General features: G+C 37.2%; 1 protein-coding gene across 5 annotated transcripts in view; it reads right to left on the bottom strand.

Annotated features, from left to right (window-relative positions):
- Nucleotides 1–17,491, bottom strand: part of dtnbb (dystrobrevin, beta b) — a 32,926-nt gene extending 15,435 nt beyond the window's left edge. For 2 of the 5 annotated variants that reach the window (XM_087780572.1, XM_087780574.1), the window contains exons 1-11: nucleotides 17,277–17,491; nucleotides 14,453–14,499; nucleotides 13,136–13,203; nucleotides 12,966–13,046; nucleotides 12,692–12,905; nucleotides 9,844–9,929; nucleotides 9,596–9,750; nucleotides 9,408–9,513; nucleotides 9,028–9,194; nucleotides 7,777–7,901; nucleotides 495–569 (exon numbers count right to left, since the gene is read on the bottom strand). In XM_087780572.1, coding sequence (XP_087636698.1) covers nucleotides 495–569; nucleotides 7,777–7,901; nucleotides 9,028–9,194; nucleotides 9,408–9,513; nucleotides 9,596–9,750; nucleotides 9,844–9,929; nucleotides 12,692–12,905; nucleotides 12,966–13,046; nucleotides 13,136–13,202 — 1,076 coding nt within the window. In that variant the 5' untranslated portion in view covers nucleotide 13,203; nucleotides 14,453–14,499; nucleotides 17,277–17,491. The remainder of the gene's footprint in view (nucleotides 1–494; nucleotides 570–7,776; nucleotides 7,902–9,027; nucleotides 9,195–9,407; nucleotides 9,514–9,595; nucleotides 9,751–9,843; nucleotides 9,930–12,691; nucleotides 12,906–12,965; nucleotides 13,047–13,135; nucleotides 13,204–14,452; nucleotides 14,500–17,276) is intronic. The other 3 variants (XM_087780573.1, XM_087780576.1, XM_087780575.1) reach the window with 3 other exon arrangements.
- Between the last annotated feature and the right edge of the window lie 355 nt (nucleotides 17,492–17,846).

Below are 17,846 nucleotides of genomic sequence, written 5' to 3'. Positions count from 1 at the left end.
CATGTTTAAACAAGACTGCAGCCAGAATTCCGAGCCGCTCTAGTAGAAGAACTCACATTTCTCCGATCCTTAAAACTCTTCACTGGCTGCCAGTTTCTTTCAGGATCAACTTTAAAATACTGGTTGTTACTTTCAGATCTATTCATGGTCAGACCTTCCATCAGTAGATTCTGATCCAGACTTACACCCCAGCTCGGGCTCTGAGGTCTGTGGAACGGAATCTACTGATGGTTCCTGAACACGGTTCAGGACCAGAGGAGAGAAATCCTTCCAGGCTGTTGCTCCTAAGCTTTGGAACGATCTTCCTCTGTGTTTGTTGATCTACTGACTCCTTCAAGAAACATCTTAAGACCTTCTTATTTGTGCTTGAACTTTCTTGTTGCTGCTGTGTTTGTCTCTGTTATCTTGGCCTTTAAAAAGTATGTATTTTAACTGTGTATCGTTCTGTTGTTTAAGCACTTAAGGACAGACCAGCAACACAGGGGTTTTCTTACCTTTTGGTGGGAGTCGGCGCACCGGAGGACATGAGCATTGTGTCGTTCATGTTGTTGGCCACCGGTTTCGGCTGACTACAAGACAACAACCATGAATCATCCTTAGTTTTGGGGGCGACACGGAAAAAAAGTTTTCAAAATGTTGTGGAATAATTGTCTTTTCTTGGGGAGTTTCCATTAAGATGCTTCACAGCCATTAGCTTGATCCTAATTAACGCGCGACAACCAGCACGACAGGAAACTAATTAAACTAGAGGAGGAGGAAAAAAAAAAAGAAAGGTGACTTTGTGTTAGCAAAAAGTGATGCGGGTCCATCTGCGAGCAGGGTCTCATTAACCATTCCCAAATATATCGCCCCGTTGCTCCCTTTTTTTATTCTTAAAAAAGAAATCATCACATAAAAGGAGTAAAAAACAACAAAGCGGCGCTCTGGCCTATTATGTTTTATTCGTCCCGTCAGCGTTTTCTTTTTAAGCCCAAAAAAATAACTATTTTTATCCTCATTGTTCAAAAACCGTTTGAGGCTTTTTTAAGAAGGAGCTTCTGAACTGTTACCGTTTTTTCCCTCCATCTCTAACTGCTTTGCCGAAAAAAAGAAGTGATGATAACGATAATAATCACATGACGCTCGAGGGGGTCGTACACTTTTTAAAACAAGGTCTTGTGATGAATAAACAAATACGGTTAGAATTGGGTCAGAACTAAATAACAGGCTCTACAAAAAGATCACATTTTCAGTGTTCTGATTAAAAACAAGCAGAAACCGAAAGCAGAACCAGACATGCACGATAAAACAGTGCATGTACTGGCGAGTAATTGGAAACGCTCTCAGATAAACGACAAGAGCGACGAGGATCGACACGCTTTCACAGTCGGAAGCCTTTACGTAGCCATGAGTCACTTCGTGTAACAACCAACAAGCACATGCAGACTTGAGCTAAGAAACACATCCATCTTTGCTATTTAGCTGCAAAACAACATGGTTTAAATGTGTCGTCTGACAAAGTATGTCCAAAAATGAGGGGTTTAAGATTCAGTCCCGGACGATGCGCTGATCTCTTACCTCCGCGAGGAGACGGACCACCTGTCAAATACATCCGAGACCCTCGGCTGCCGGAGCCTGATCTGCCCTCAGCACAGGCGGGCGAGCATCTCCATGAACTACACTGCTGTCTCCAAGGAAACCCGCTTGAGTCACGTGACTCGGTGACGACACAGATTCTCTCGCTCGCTCTCTCGCTCTCTCTCTCTCTCTCTCTCTCTCTCTCTCTCTCGACTGCCTCGTCACCTCAGCCCAGGATGTGAGGAAACATCTTCAGAGCGACTCCTGATCCACGGATGAAACTCCGCTCCAGGAGTAATGACTCCGAGGAATATATTTCCGTGTCTATAAATAATCTGGACCAGCAGCAGAAGCGATAAAAACGCTGACTCGTTGATTGGGGTCCAAGTCGTCTCGGTGGTCGCGACACTCTCGATCGAGGGTCTGCACTGGAGCGTATGATGCCCCCGCCCCTCTACTTGACCACCTTTTTCTCTGAGGGGCCGTTAATCTGCTAAATTTTTGGTTTGGTTTTTTAAAAATCCAAATACTGGTCAGTGTGTGTTTGTACGAAACTCTCTTTTCATTGAAATAGATAATTAGAAAATGATCTTAAGCTCCGCCCACTGAAAACACTTTTTTGTTTTTCTGGAGATGAAATCTTGTTGACAATAACCATGCCCACTCTGCAGTGATTGGTCGAAAGTGAAGGTTTATCAGCGCGCGCCATCAATCCAGGAAGTCTTTACCTCCAAGGGCCTCGTTGTATAAACAAAGTGGGGTGGGATTACAGCTGGCTAGAGGAGGAGTGAAGCCATTATTACCTCATAATGGACTCTCGTAACCTCTCGTTTGCCCAGATTTCAGAGTAACTTTATCAAGTAATGAGTTCAAATTGGCCTTTAAGATACTGTTTTTTAATCTATTAATGCAAGCTATTTGTTTCAGTGACACGTTTAAAGCTTACGTTTAAAACTAACGACTGAAGCTAATGTTTGAAGCTAACATTTGAAGCTCGTGTTTGAAGCTAACGTTTAAAGCTAGCGTTTGAAACTGACGTTTAAAGCTAACATTTAAATCTAACGTTTAAAGCTAACGTCTAAAGCTAATGTTTGAAGCTAACGTTTGAAGGTAACGTTTGAAGCTGACGTTTAAATCTAACGTTTGATGCTAACGTTTAAAGCTAATGTTTGAAGATAACGTTTAAAGCTGACGTTTAAAGCCAACGCTTATAGATAACGTTTAAAGCTAAAATTTGAAGCTAACGTTTAAAGCTAATGTTTGAAGTTTATGTTTAAAGCTAATGCTTGAATCTAACATTTAAAGCTAATGTTTGAAGCTAATGTTTAAAGCTAAAATTTGAAGCTAACGTTTAAAGCTAATGTTTGAAGTTTATGTTTGAAGTTAATGTTTGAAGCTAACGTTCAAAGCTAACTTTTAATGCAAACTGGGTGTAGGCTGGTATTGGTTCTATCAGAAGTCGTTTTTGAAAACTCTGGTGTACTTGACCTTAACTCTACTCTACAGTGTCATAAATAATCCGCTATGTTTTTCAGACTGTGGGAGGAAACCCGAGTGCCTGAAGGTAAATCCTGGCAAGAAATGTTAATTTCATCAAACATTAGCTTTAAACGTTACCTTCAAATGTGTCATGTGTGGTAATTTGAATTTATTACTTTATAAAGTTGGTCTGAAATCTGTGTGGTGAATTTTAAAGCCTCAAACAATGGCCCCAAACAAACCCAGACAACATGAGTGACAGTTTGAAAATCCGTGAAAAAGCGGCTCAGCTTGTTTGCTCAGCTCAGCTGCCAGTAAACACGCCGACGATGACGCAAAGGTTCAGTCGACTCGAGGCTCGTGTCCAATACTTTTCTCCACTTTTGATTGAATCTGACACGTTAGCCCAGATCTGCCATCATGACTCACTCGGAGCACCTGAGAGTCTGAGGATGTGTTTTTAACCGCAGAGCGAAAATAGCACAAGAGACGATAATGTGTATTCTAGTCGCTCTTTAACTGAGTTGAATGGAAAAAAAAATCAGATTTTAAACTTAGTTTAGGGACTTTTTACTTACTCAATGAGAAGTAAATAGAAGTACAGCTAATACTTTACAATACAACACCTGAACTAAATTCACAGTTCCAAAAATGAACTAGTTCAATTCATAGTTCATAATCCAACACATGAACTAAGTTTTACAGTACCAAAAATGAACTAGTTCAGTTCATAGTTCAAATTCCAACACCTGAATTCACAGTTCTAAAAAGATACTTGTTCAGATAATTTATCATAATCCAACACCTGAACTAAATCCACAGTTCCAAAAATTAACTTGTTTAGTTAATAGTTCATAATCCAACACATGAACTAAGTTTACAGTACCAAAAATGAACTAGTTCAGTTCATAGTTCAAATTCCAACACCTGACATAAATTCACAGTTCCAAAAATGTACTAGTTCAGTTCATAGTACATAATCCACAAATGAACTCAACTCACAGTTCCAAAAATTAACTAGTTCAGTTCATAGTTCATAATCCAACACATTAACTAAATTCACAGTTCTAAAAAGATACTTGTTCAGATCATTGATCATAATCAAACACCTGAACTAAATTCACAGTTCCAAAAATAAACTAGTTCAGTTCATAGTTCATAATCCAACGCCTGAACTCAACTCACAGTTCCAAAAATGAATTTGTTCAGTTCATAGTTCATAATCCAACACATTAACTAAATTCACAGTTCTAAAAAGATACTTGTTCAGATCATTGATCATAATCAAACACCTGAACTAAATTCACAGTTCCAAAAATAAACTAGTTCAGTTCATAGTTCATAATCCAACGCCTGAACTAAATTCACAGTTCCAAAAATGAATTTGTTCAGTTCATAGTTCATAATCCAACACATGAACTAAATTCACAGTACCAAAAATGAACTAATTCAGTTCATAGTTCAAAATCCAACACATGAACTAAATTCACAGTTCCTTAAAATTAACTAGTTCAGTTCATAGTTCATAATCCAACACATGAACTAAATTCACAGTACCAAAAATGAACTAGTTCACTTCATAGTTCATAATTCAATACATTAACTAAATTCACAGTACCAAAAATGCACTAGTTCAGTTCATAATTCATAATCCAACACTTGAACTAAATTCACAGTTCCAAAAATGAACTAGTTTAGTTCATAATCCAACACCTGAACTATGTTCACAGTTCCAAAAATGAACTAGTTCAGTTCATAGTTCATAATCCAACACCTGAACTAAATTCACAGTTCCAAAAATGAACTAGTTTAGTTCATAATCCAACACCTGAACTATGTTCACAGTTCCAAAAATGAATTTGTTCAGTTCATAGTTCATAATCCAACACATGAACTAAATTCACAGTTCCTTAAAATTAACTAGTTCAGTTCATAGTTCATAATCCAACACATGAACTAAATTCACAGTACCAAAAATGAACTAGTTCACTTCATAGTTCATAATTCAATACATGAACTAAATTCACAGTACCAAAAATGAACTTGTTCAGTTCATAGTTCATAATCCAACACATGAACTAAGTTCACAGTTCCAAAAATGAACCAGTTAATTTCATATTTCATAATCCAACACCGGAACTAAATTCACAGTAAAAAAAAGAACTAGTTCAGTTCACTGATCATAATCCAACACCTGAACTAAATTCACAGTTCCAAAAACAAACTATTTCACAAACTATCGTTGACCTGATGTCTCTCTGTCCTCGTCTGACTTCCTCACCGCCCCCACATACTTCTCTGGCTCCTCAAACAGTACCACACTTCTCCTCTAGGGGCTCGATGGAACTACCATCTGGTGGATGTAGATGCGATAAACGGACGCTCGTGCTCGACACCTCCTCGCGAGACATAATCTCTGAGCTGGAAGCAACATCTGGGTCGACTGTAGATACAAGAAAAAATCATGCAAATGCAAACTTCATCTTAAATGCATGAGTTTGGCAACAAAAAAAAAGACCTTGAAGGCAGCACTGAGTGAACGGCGACTGAAAGACGATGAACTCCAGACAGGAAATGCATTTTCCCTTCGTTTTTCGACGTCTTGCTGATGCATGATGGGAGAATATAGAATCAGGAGGATTGTGCAACTGATTATGGAAATGGTTCTGTTTTTGGACTACAAATGTAAATGAGAGGTTTTTTAAAACAGCAGCAGAAAAATATTTTTCAAGACTCTGTTAATATTAAACCATCTTTTCTGTTTGACTGTCAGTAGAATTATAGTAGAATTATTTATTTATGTCTTTTTATATATTTTTAATGTATGTGTTATTGTATTTCTTCGATGGTTTTTACATGTATTTATGGGTGCTTGTTTGGATGGATGTACTTCTATCTATCCATCCATCTATTTATACATCCATACTTCTATCTATACATCCATACTTCTATCTATCCATCCATCTATTTATACATCCATACTTCTATCTATCCATCCATCTATTTATACATCCATCCATCTATTTATACATCCATACTTCTATCTATCCATCCATCTATTTATACATCCATCCATCTATTTATACATCCATACTTCTATCCATCCATCCATCTATTTATACATCCATCCATCTATTTATACATCCATCCATCTATTTATACATCCATCCATCTATTTATACATCCATCCATCTATCTATCCATCCATGCATTTATTCATCCATCCATCTATTTATACATCCATCCATCTATCTATCCATCCATGCATTTATTCATCCATCCATCTATTTATACATCCATCCATCTATTTATACATCCATCTATCCATTTATTTAAACATCCATCTATTTATCCATCCATCCATCCATCTATCCATCCATCTACTATGTAACATTACATAAAATGTTTTCCATATTTTTTGTGTCCATTGGTTCAATCAACCCGAGTCTTCACACCGAGTCTGGTTCTGTTAGAGGTTTCTGCCTGTTACAAGGAAGTGTGTGTTCATTCCCTCATTGTGATTCGCTGGGACCTGTTTCTCTTATATCTTTTAAGTTAAACCGTAAAGTATCTTGAGATAACTTTGACATGATTTTAAATAAAATTGGAGACTCTGTGTGGTGGTTATGATCGCCTTCGACTTTTTATAGGTAAATCCTGTAAGATACCGGTGATGACTGAGGACAAGAGGATACAATCAAATCCATCTGATGTTTGGACACAATTTGGTTTGAAAACAAATGAAAGCAGTTAAGACTTCATCAAGAGTCAAGTGGTCTGTAAATTCTGCAACACCAGAGTCAAGTTCTCGACAATACTACACATATATACTTGTTACTACATTATCACAACACCAGAGTCAAGTACTCGACAATACTACAAATGTATTCTTGTTACTACAGTATCACAACACCAGAGTCAAGTACTCGACAATACTACAAATGTATTCTTGTTACTACAGTATCACAACACCAGAGTCAAATTCTCGACAATACTACACATATATACTTGTTACTACATTATAACAACACCAGAGTCAAGTACTCGACAATACTACAAATGTATTCTTGTTACTACAGTATCACAACACCAGAGTCAAGTACTCGACAATACTACAAATGTATTCTTGTTACTACGGTATCACAACACCAGAGTCAAGTACTCGACAATACTACAAATGTATTCTTGTTACTACAGTATCACAACACAAGAGTCAAGTTATCGACAATACTACAAATGTATTCTTGTTACTACAGTATCACAACACCAGAGTCAAGTACTCGACAATACTACAAATGTATTCTTGTTACTACAGTATCACAACACCAGAGTCAAGTAGTCCACAGTACTACAAAATATATACTTGTTACTATAGTATCACAATGTATTGTATCGTTGAACCAAGTTTACAGAATCCATACATGAATCAAGTTTACATAAAAACAAGCTTGTTAACAAGTGAAAATGAGGAAAAAAACAACCTCTATATGGATCTTATTATCGTGGAGAGACCAGTCAGGAGCTCCTGCTGACTCATCCTTACGCTGAGATCCTGAGAATAATGGGTAATAAAACGGACATAAAACGGGTCCGTGGTTCATAAAAAGGTTGTGACCTCTGACATGAGTTCAAGCCTATGATGGAGGTGATGAGTGTAGATGAGGATGAAACATGGATCGATGAAAACACTGCCGTGAACGAATCATTCATCGTTCCCTTCATTGACGAGCAGCGACTTACACAGTGTGCGTGAGCTCCTGCGGTCGCTCCGCCTGCTCGGGGAACACGGGAAGAGGCGGCTCGCCGATGGGAACGCAGCCCAGGGATTTGCTGATGGCGTGGCTCAGCTTTTTGGCCGGAGACTTCTGTGAGGAGGACACGAACAGAAGCTTGAGTCCACTCGTGTCGTCGCGGGAGCTGGAGGCGGTTCAGGAAGCATTCGGTGTGAAAGTGGGTCAACGTTGTCACGAGCGGATTCCATTTAAGAGGCTCTTGTCGAACGACGAGGAGGAGGAAGATCATTTAGATCCTCTTTTATTTAATTCCATCTTTAACAAGTTACTGTAGATGATTTGAGTGTGTGTTCTACCGACATCTGCTGGCCAGTTTATATATTACAATAACTCGTTTTCAGATTTACATTCGATTTAGATTCGATTTAGATTTTTCCTTTATTAGTCCCACGAATGGGACATGTTTGTTAACAGCAGCATCAGGTGAAAAGAAAAAAATACAATAAGCAAAAATGTAATTAAATACTTAAATAATAATACAATATAAATAGAATATTTAAAATTGAAAAACTTCTTATTTCACAATATACAGTATATACAAAAATAATGTCGAGCATAAACCAAAATAAATATCAGCGCAAAAAAAATACAATTTGGAAAACTGAAAATAATAATATGCTTTAGGAAATGTACGAGTGTAGGAAAGAGTTAAGTTGTAAATTTAAATAAAATAAAATAAAATAAATAACAATATGAAATATATATATGTGGTTTAATCTGGTACAGTGCAGTTGTTTGGCATTTTATGATAATATTTTTATTTTTATTGTGGATTTCTAAATGTATTATTATTTATTATTTATTTTATTTGGAGTTAAACATATATATATTTGTATATATACAAAAAAAAATAAGTTGTAAAATTCAATGAATAAAAACAAATATGAAATATATATATTGTTTAATTATTACAGTAAATTTATGTATTTTTTTAATCCCCAACGTATCAGTTTCATTTATTTTATTCTTATACATTTATTTAATAAATTATAACAGTATTTTGAGCCTCTATGCCCTTTTATTTCTTTGCTAATGGTATTATGGTTTAATAATAATTATTTAACACATAATAATTAAATATAAACTGAATGTTCTGAAATATCTTTCACGATCGTTGAGCTTGGAGAGTGAACTCGGCAGCAGCTGTGTTACGTTCAAGTCCCCCCCGGAGAAATCGCCCTTGTTTGTTTTAACTTACCCACGACGAATGCTCCTTCATCTGGTGCTGGTTGCTATGGGGACCGTTGGCGTGACCACGCCAGAAGCAGCTCTGACAAAGCTGGTAGCCGTGGCACTGTTGGCACCGGTACCGGAAACCCATCATGCTCTCGCTCCGGCAATACGAACATTCCACCGGATGGAAGACTGAATAAAACAAGTATTGATCATTATTGATGTGTAATATAGAAATAAATATTTATTATAGTTTGTATCAGGGTGCATCATGGGAAAATGTGTGTCGTAAACGACAAACTTTCTGTTGCAACATGAGAAGGAGCAGATGATTGACAGCTCTTGATATTGTATCAGCGAGTGACGCTTCCTGTCAAAATTTGGGTCGTTGGTTCAAGGTCGTACCGTTTTCGACGTTGGCGAGCCGGTGCATGAGCGGCAGCCACACCAGGCATTGAGGCGGAGGATCTGCCATCAACACATCCAAGAACGTGTTCAGCATGATCTTCTTCTGGAGGCAAAAGACACAAACGCCATCGTAATGGTGACGATCGGGTTTCGTGAGGAGCGGGCGCGGCGGTAAAACCCCCTACCTGCTGCGGGAAACAGGTGCGCACCGAGTGCTCCGTGTAGCCGAACGACGGGCCCTCGAACACGGCCGTCGGCAGCTTCAGGACCTCCCGGAGGAACTGGTCGAACTTGGCGAACACCATGACGCCGCCCGAGTCGGAGATCTGCGAGAAGATATCTGAGGGAACACGGACCGTCTCCTCGTTAATGGTGCTGCGACAGCGCCCACGTGCGGGCGATAGTGGAACTGCAGCGTTTTGAAGGAACCTACAGCGAAGCTTGTCCACGATCTTCCCGCCGCACATGGTCGCGAGCATCGACTTCATGGAGAAAACCGTCAACTTCCCGTGACTCTCACTGCAGAGAGAAAGAGATTTTTGTAAGTTTGTTACACTTTCTTTAAGAAAAACACTGTTTTTTCATCAAGTTTTAACTGTTTTATTTGACTAAATAAGTCGGCAACACCAAAGAAAAGTATGACTAATAAAACAAAGGTATTTGAGGAATAAATAAGTTTCGTTTAAACTACAAATGGAACCAAATAGATATTAAAGTAAAATAAAATCAGCTTCATTATTGTGATTTTACATTTTTACAGTTCAAAATGTTAGATCATTTTTTTGTAAATAATTATTTGTCATTAATAAACAACAATAAAATGAATAGTTTTATTATTGGATTATGATACAAATGTATAGTACATTAGATTTAAGCAATAAAATATTAGAAATAGAAATTAAAACATTACAACAATTTTATTATAAAATGTGAAATAATTGCGAAAATAATTGTTGATGGTTAAGAAAAAGTTCTAATTATGTAGATATATTTTATTTTTGCCTAATAAGTCACCAACATATTTGTTACTATTATTATAATTATACAACAATAACAAGAATACATTGTAAATTTATGATCAAAAAACGTTTAAATTAAATAGATTCATAGAGTAGATAGAAATAAATAAAATCAGAATAAAAACATCAATATTGTTTTTAACATAAATATTTAACAATAATATGATAAATAACAAAAATACAGGATAAAAAGTTCAGATTAAGCTGATTTAACCTATTTATTTTAAAAATATGTTTGTTTTATTGATGAAGTTGTTGGTTATTTTCTGTCATAAATAAAACAAACATATTTTTTAATAAATAACTTAAATTAAACTACAAGCGGAACCAACATATTAAAAAAAGAAAGCAAAAATCAATTTATGCAAAAAATGTATGATTTTACATTTTTTCAGTTTCAACATTTTTGTAGATAATTATTTGTAAAGAATCGTATTAAATAACATTAATAAGTAAATCTAAGGCGGTTAAAACAGTTATAATAAAAATAATAATAATAATTTATATATAATAAAGGATAGATGTTTAAATAAACTGATACATTTAAATATATTTCATGTATAACATTTAAAAATGAACAGATTCTATTTTAATTACAGAAAAAAAAAATAGAAAATAAGAACAATAATAAATCCATGTTGAAAATAGAAATATTGTGATCAAATAAATGCACCAGATTAAACACAAAATGAAAGTGTAACATATACAATATTATTACAACACTATGAATGCATGAATGAATGAATGAATGAATGATAAACGTGAGTCACTCGCTCCTTCATTCGTTCTCCAGAGAGAAGCTTCTCTTTCATTTCATTTCATTTCATTTCATTGATCTCCAGCTTCCGTGCAGAGACGAGTGAGTCCATGAGCTTCAGTCCAGTTCAAGGACACATACGTGGACTTCCTGTCGTCTCAAAGTGTCTCGTGGACACAGAATCAGAACCGAGAGCATTGAACTCTATGAATATGAGTCAATTTTATATTTATTTCACAAGTTTTACCGTCAATGAGGAAGTGAAACCTTGAGAGGAAACACAAGCAGATGTTTGGAAATAATCTGCTGCACGTGTTTGTTTGTTTTATTGTTATTTATTATTCTCTTCTGTACACAAGTGTTTTTATCTTTTTTATCTCAGAATAATGTGAAGATTCCTTTTTTTAAAACATGACTTAAAACCCACTTTTAGTCCCTGAATTAGAACTCTGTAGCTGTTTTAAGTTACTTGTTTTATTTATTTAATCATCTTAGTGTTTCAACATTTTCTATTTTGTGCAATATTGTATTTTCTTGTAGAAGAAAAAGTTAATTTAAAGTGAATAAAGTTGAGTCGAATATTTTACCAAGAATATGTGTCGAATTTCAACTTGAAATTAACTAAGTTTTCATTCATTTCATGATTTTCTAAAATGTAAAAAATAAACAATTCATAAATAATCATTTTTATCTGTATATAAAATGAAAATCAAGATCAAGCGAGCTTTTGCCCTTATATATATATATATATATATATATATACAGTATATATATATATACAAATTAAAATATACATGATTTTTTTTAACATATTTTTTACATTATAATAATAATAATCATAATAACAAATATGTCGGTGACTTATTAATAAAAATAAATATATATGTACACAATTAAAACTTGTTCTTGAGGTAAAACTTTAAGTTAACCATTTCTTTAGAGGCATTTTTACAATGTTACACATGTATATACATGTATATTTTAATCTTAGGCTTTACAAAAAAAACATAATAAAAATATAAATATTGTTGTAAAATAACCAATAAAATAAGTGCAATGTATCAGATAAAAACATAAAATAGAGACGCGATATACACATATATACATATTTATATATGTGTATCATCATCATCATCATCATATGTAATATAAATTTAAAAAAATACATTTAATTGTTTTTGATTGGACAGTAATAAAATAAAACTGTAAATGATTATGTTAACATATTTAATATTTCTAAACAAAGGGCTTCATGTCAGGCATATATATATATATATAATATATATATATATATATATATATATATATGTGTGTGTGTGTGTGTGTGTGTATACTAAATAAAAGTTGTGTAACAATGACATTTAAATCCTGTATGTGTTCATCTTTCATGAGTCAAACTATAAAAAGATGATAAATGACTCACGACTGAGGTCGAATCATATTCTAGTCAAACATAGATGTTTTCATTTGCTCCTGAGAGGAACCAGGACTAGAAGAACAAGAACCTGTCGTATGTGGCCACCATGAAGTTGAGCAGGAGGCCGATGGACGTCTCCACGTTGATCTGGTGCGTGGTGGGCAGACGCTTGTTGAGCTGGTAGTAGATGGACGACAGGATGGTCTCCAGACGCGACACGTTGATCTCGGCGCCGTGGTCCAGCGTGTTGAGGCCGTTGTCCCGGAAGGCTTCGATCATGTTCCACACGTCCACCAGGTGAACTGGGAGAACAAACACCAGGTTTCAAAACCAGAAGATGAAGACGAGACGCTTATACTTACGGTTGCATCGTTTCTGCACGAAGCGCAGTTTGCAGGCCGTCCTGTAGGTGGACAGTCGGATCACGTCGAAGTTCTGCGCTCCTGTGAGGGAGATCCATGGACCATCATCATCATCATCATCATCATCATCATCATCATCGTCCGTGGGTGGACTTATGTAAGTCACTCACTCATCTCCATGAAGAGCTGTCTCTTCTCCACCATGGCCTTCCCTCTCTTGCTGCCTTCCTCGATCATCCTGCGGCACATCACGGTTGCGTAAGAACCTCAGACGAGGAGGACAAAGACTCCGTTTCTCTGATCCTGGATCAGTCTCAACGATTGCGTCTAGTTTGTGCTTTTATTTTACACTACATTGTCTCAACTCTCCTGGTCAAGGTCAGTACTTTCGATCAAAACGGCGTATTTTATTTAATTATTTATTTATTTAACCGATACACCAACGAAAAACACATTTAAATGAAGCTAAAGCTTTAATGCTAAGCTCTGCTTCTTTTTGATATGAAGTTGATAAGCCACGCCCCTTATATATATTTTTTATCAGAACCCCTCCTCTTTTTTAGTCAAACACAAATTAAAGTCAGACACTTCCTTCTATACCTGATTTGACCACAATAACTTTTTTTAAATTTCATTTGATAGTTTAAAAAAAAAAAAGATAAGTCCCGCCCCTTTTGGATATCATATTGATAAACCACGGCCCCTTTTAAAATATCTAAATACCTCCCCTTTTTTATAGAAAAATATAAGACAGACTACTTTCTCGTAAAGGACCAGATACCCACCTTAAAAAAAACCTTTTTGTCTAATTATTTTGACAGTTTTTCCCAATGCTAAGCCCCGCCTCTTTTGTTGTACATTGATAAGCCACGCCCCTTTTACATTTATATCTAACACCCTCCTCTTTTTTTAAGACAAACATTCAGGCGAGACTACGAACTTGACGAATACCTCGTTTCCCTGATATGAAAACAAATAAACAACTTTTTTTTTTTTTCTACGCTAAGCACCGCCCCCTTTTTTTTTTAAATCCTTTAAAACGTTTTTGTAAAACCTTGTGAACACAAATTAACGTTGATCAAATGTTAAAAAAAATTGATTTTCTGAAGTCGAAAAAAAAAAAAAAAAGAATTCCACCTTTTTAGATTACGAAAAGTTGAAGAAAAAATGTTTAGTGCCAAATAGGTGAGGGACTTGGTGAAGAAAAAAAAGCATTCAGATCTCAGATTATTCAATCTACAAAAAGTAGAAAACATTGCCAAAAATCAACGAAAGTTAACAACCAAAAACCTGAAAAGGGGGCGTGGCTTAATGTTTAGTACTAAAAAGGAAAAAAAACTTTTAACACCTCAGATATTTCGTGGTAGAAACTCCAAAATAACGACCATGAATTGGAACTTTTATTCTCTCTCATGACCATTTACAGCTTTCCTGTTGATCTACAAGAGCTTTTTTCCATCTGCTGTGTTAGCGCTTGATGTGTTTACCTGTCGCTAGCTGAAGGTCAGACCAAGGGCAGAGGTAGACGTGGACGCTGCAGGAAAACAGAGAAGACATGAAGGTATTAAATCGAGAGAGAGAGAGAGAGAGAGAAAGAGAGAGACAGAGACAGAGAGAAAGAGAAAGAGTGAAAGAGAGAAATAGAAAGAGAGAGAGAAAGAAGGAGGGAGAGAGAGCGAGAGAAAGAGCGAGAGCGAGAGAAAGAGAGGGAAAGAGAGAAATAGAAAGAGAGAGAAAGAGAGAAAGAGAGAGACAGAGACAGAGACAGAGAGAGAGAGAGAGAGAGAGAGAGAGAGAGAGAGAGAGAGAGAGAGAGAGAGAGAGAGAGAGAGAGAGAGAGAGAGAGAGAGAGAGAGAGAGAGAGAGAGAGAGAGAGAGAGAGAGAGAGAGAGAGAGAGAGAGAGAGAGAGAGAGAGAGAGAGAGAGAGAGAGAGAGAGAGAGAGAGAGAGAGAGAGAGAGAGAGAGAGAGAGAGAGAGAGAAATGGTTTGGGTTCATGCCAGAGCAGGAAGGATCAATACTGGAGACACGAGTCGAGCCGAGCTTCAGTAAATCCTGGTTTGTTCAGCGTTAAACGACTGGAGTCTCTTCATCAACATGAACCTCTGCGTCACGACTGATCCTCCTCGAGGACTTTATCTGAAGGACCGAACCAAACCCTGGTCCCGCGCTGAGGATGAGAGGAGACGCTAAAGACTCAGGAGTCCTGCAGACGAGTGGGCGACTCTCTGTAAGTCACTGACACACTCTGACGCGCTGAGCCATGATACTCTCGCTGCAGAGCGTGAGCAGGAATCCCTTCTGCCCGCGAGCCCTTGAGCTCAACCACAGGAAATACTAGTTGTGACGCTTTCAAATAAATATCTTGTATAACTGCAAGTGAACAGTGTCAAAACAAATGTTCTTTATAATGTCATGTGTATTTAATATCCTATTTTAAATATAATATCATTCCAATATGTGCCGACACATACAGTGTCAACGATACAATGTATTGCGATACTTTAGAAACAAGTATACTGTATATGTGTGTAGTATTGTCGAGTACTTGACTCTGGTGTTGCAGAATTTACAGAGCACATGACTCTTGACGAAATCGTAACTGATTTCATTTGTTTTGAAACCAAAATATGTTCGAACATCAGCTTTAAAAGCTGCCGGAGTCACTGTATCCTCTTGTCCTCAGTTGTAACTGCTTTCATTTGTTTTCAAAACAAAATATGTCCAAACATCAGATTTAAAAGCTGCTGGAGTCACTGTATCCTCTCGTCCTCAGTTGTAACTGATTTCATTTGTTTTCAAACCAAAATATGTCCAAACATCAGCTTTAAAAGCTGCTGGAGTCACTGTATCCTCTCGTCCTCAGTTGTAACTGCTTTCATTTGTTTTGAAACCAAAATATGTCCAAACATCAGCTTTAAAAGCTGCTGAAGTCCACTGTATCCTCTCATCCTCAGTTGTAACTGCTTTTCATTTGTTTTGATACCAAAATATGTCCAAACATTAGCTTTAACAGCTTCTGGAGTCACTGTATCCCCTCATCCTCAGTTGTAACTGCCTTAATTTGTTTTGATACCAAAATATGTCCAAACATCAGCTTTAAAAGCTGCTAGAGTCCCTGTATCCTCTCGTCCTCAGTCATTGCTGGGATCCCACGTGATTTTATCGTTTTCTATAGTTGCATAGGAGGTAATGACGGCTGCCATCTAGTGGCCGGAAGGTTAGTCGCAACCCAAAATTAATAAACGCTTTAAATACTTGCACGTCATTGTAAATAAAATTAAATAAATTATGCTAAACAAACTTTACAGAAAATCATAAAATAAATAGAGTAAAAAAGCCACAAAAAATGGACACACTGATGTCGAATTGTGATACAGTATCGTAGAAAAAACATCACGATATCTTGTGTATCGTGTAATGACGTTTTCTAACACCCCTAGTTTAATATTTGAACGTAAACTTGCAGTTATCGTTTTCTATTTATAAAAGTAATAAATGGTGGAAAAAAATTAAGTATTTCAGTAAAAGCATTGATGACGCGACCGTGACGTGGTGATTACATTTTGTGGGGGTTCAGTAGCGCCCCCTGGAGTCAGGAACCTTCATGGTTGTCATGTCAAATAAGCTCCTTGGCAGAGGTATGTGCTCTCTCGGTGCACTACCACTGTATAAAACCTAGTTCTGGTCTTACACAAAAACACCACAAACACGTGACTTCCAGACCATAATAATCCAGAAGAAATTGAACTTTTGTCTCGTGAGCGTCTCGTGATCCCTCGTACGTCGCTGAAGAGAGAAAAATACTCAGTGTTTCGAGCAGAAAAAAGGTCAAACATCTGGACAGTGACGACCGTATCGACGCGTCTTCGGGAACCAATCGATGATAAACGAGGAGCAACGAAGATCAACGAGGATAAACGAAGATAAACGAGGAGAAAACGACACGTTCTCGGGTGATAAACGACACAATGGATTCGAGAACCGACAGAGGTAAAGACACACCACTCTGGCTGAGGTGAAGCTCGTGGATCCAGCGAAGGTGTCTGAGGTTCTAACCGCGCCTTCAGGACCAGTGACGGCATCACATCAGGACCAGGATGCTGCAGTGTCTCCACAAACACAAACGCAGCCATGTTGGGGAAACTCACCCGATTATTCCCGCAATACTGACGTCGATGACGGTTTTTTTTTCTTTTCTTTTTAACGCGTCGTATCGCGAGGAAGAAACGGTTCGTGAACCTGGAGGATGTTTTTTTTTTTTTTTTTTTTTTTTCTTCCAGCAGCATCAGCACCGAACACACGGACTCACCCGCGATGAATCCACAAGGTCCCGCCGTGCAGCTGTCCGTGGAGGCCCGGCGCGGGCGGTCGTGTTCGGAGCCCCGGGCTCGGCTCATTCAGACTCTGCGGGTCGGTCGGAGCCGCAACGGAGAGACGCGAGACTCGGGCTTTTTTTCGGGCAGCGGTGGAGGACGCTGGAGCGCGCATGCGCACTGGTTCACGCATGTGCGGCGTTTAAAGGAGCTGCTACTACGACAGACGAGGATGATGATGATGATGATGATGATTTGTTACAGGGTCCGAAAAGAAAGAATAACAATTTATATTTTCCTGATTACTACCGTCTTACATGTTGTTGTTTTTTTTACACAAAACATGGTATTTTCAACAAAGTAAAATGATCTTGTGGCTCATGTTTACATTTATTTAACAAAAATTAACCTTTAAACTTGTGGAAACTTTATACCATTTGTTTGTCCTTGAGTTTAACGCCGACACAAAACCAGTCCGTGGTTTAAAAAAAAAAAAAAGAACCTTAAGGGAGCCCTGGTCTCAAGCATTTCACAACAAAAGTAGACTATATCATGAACAGTATTAA

The sequence above is a fragment of the Callionymus lyra genome, chromosome 18 (genome assembly GCF_982586985.1).
Source record: "Callionymus lyra chromosome 18, fCalLyr1.hap1.1, whole genome shotgun sequence".
NCBI lineage: Eukaryota > Metazoa > Chordata > Actinopteri > Syngnathiformes > Callionymidae > Callionymus > Callionymus lyra.
This window is presented reverse-complemented; position numbering and strand designations above follow the sequence as displayed.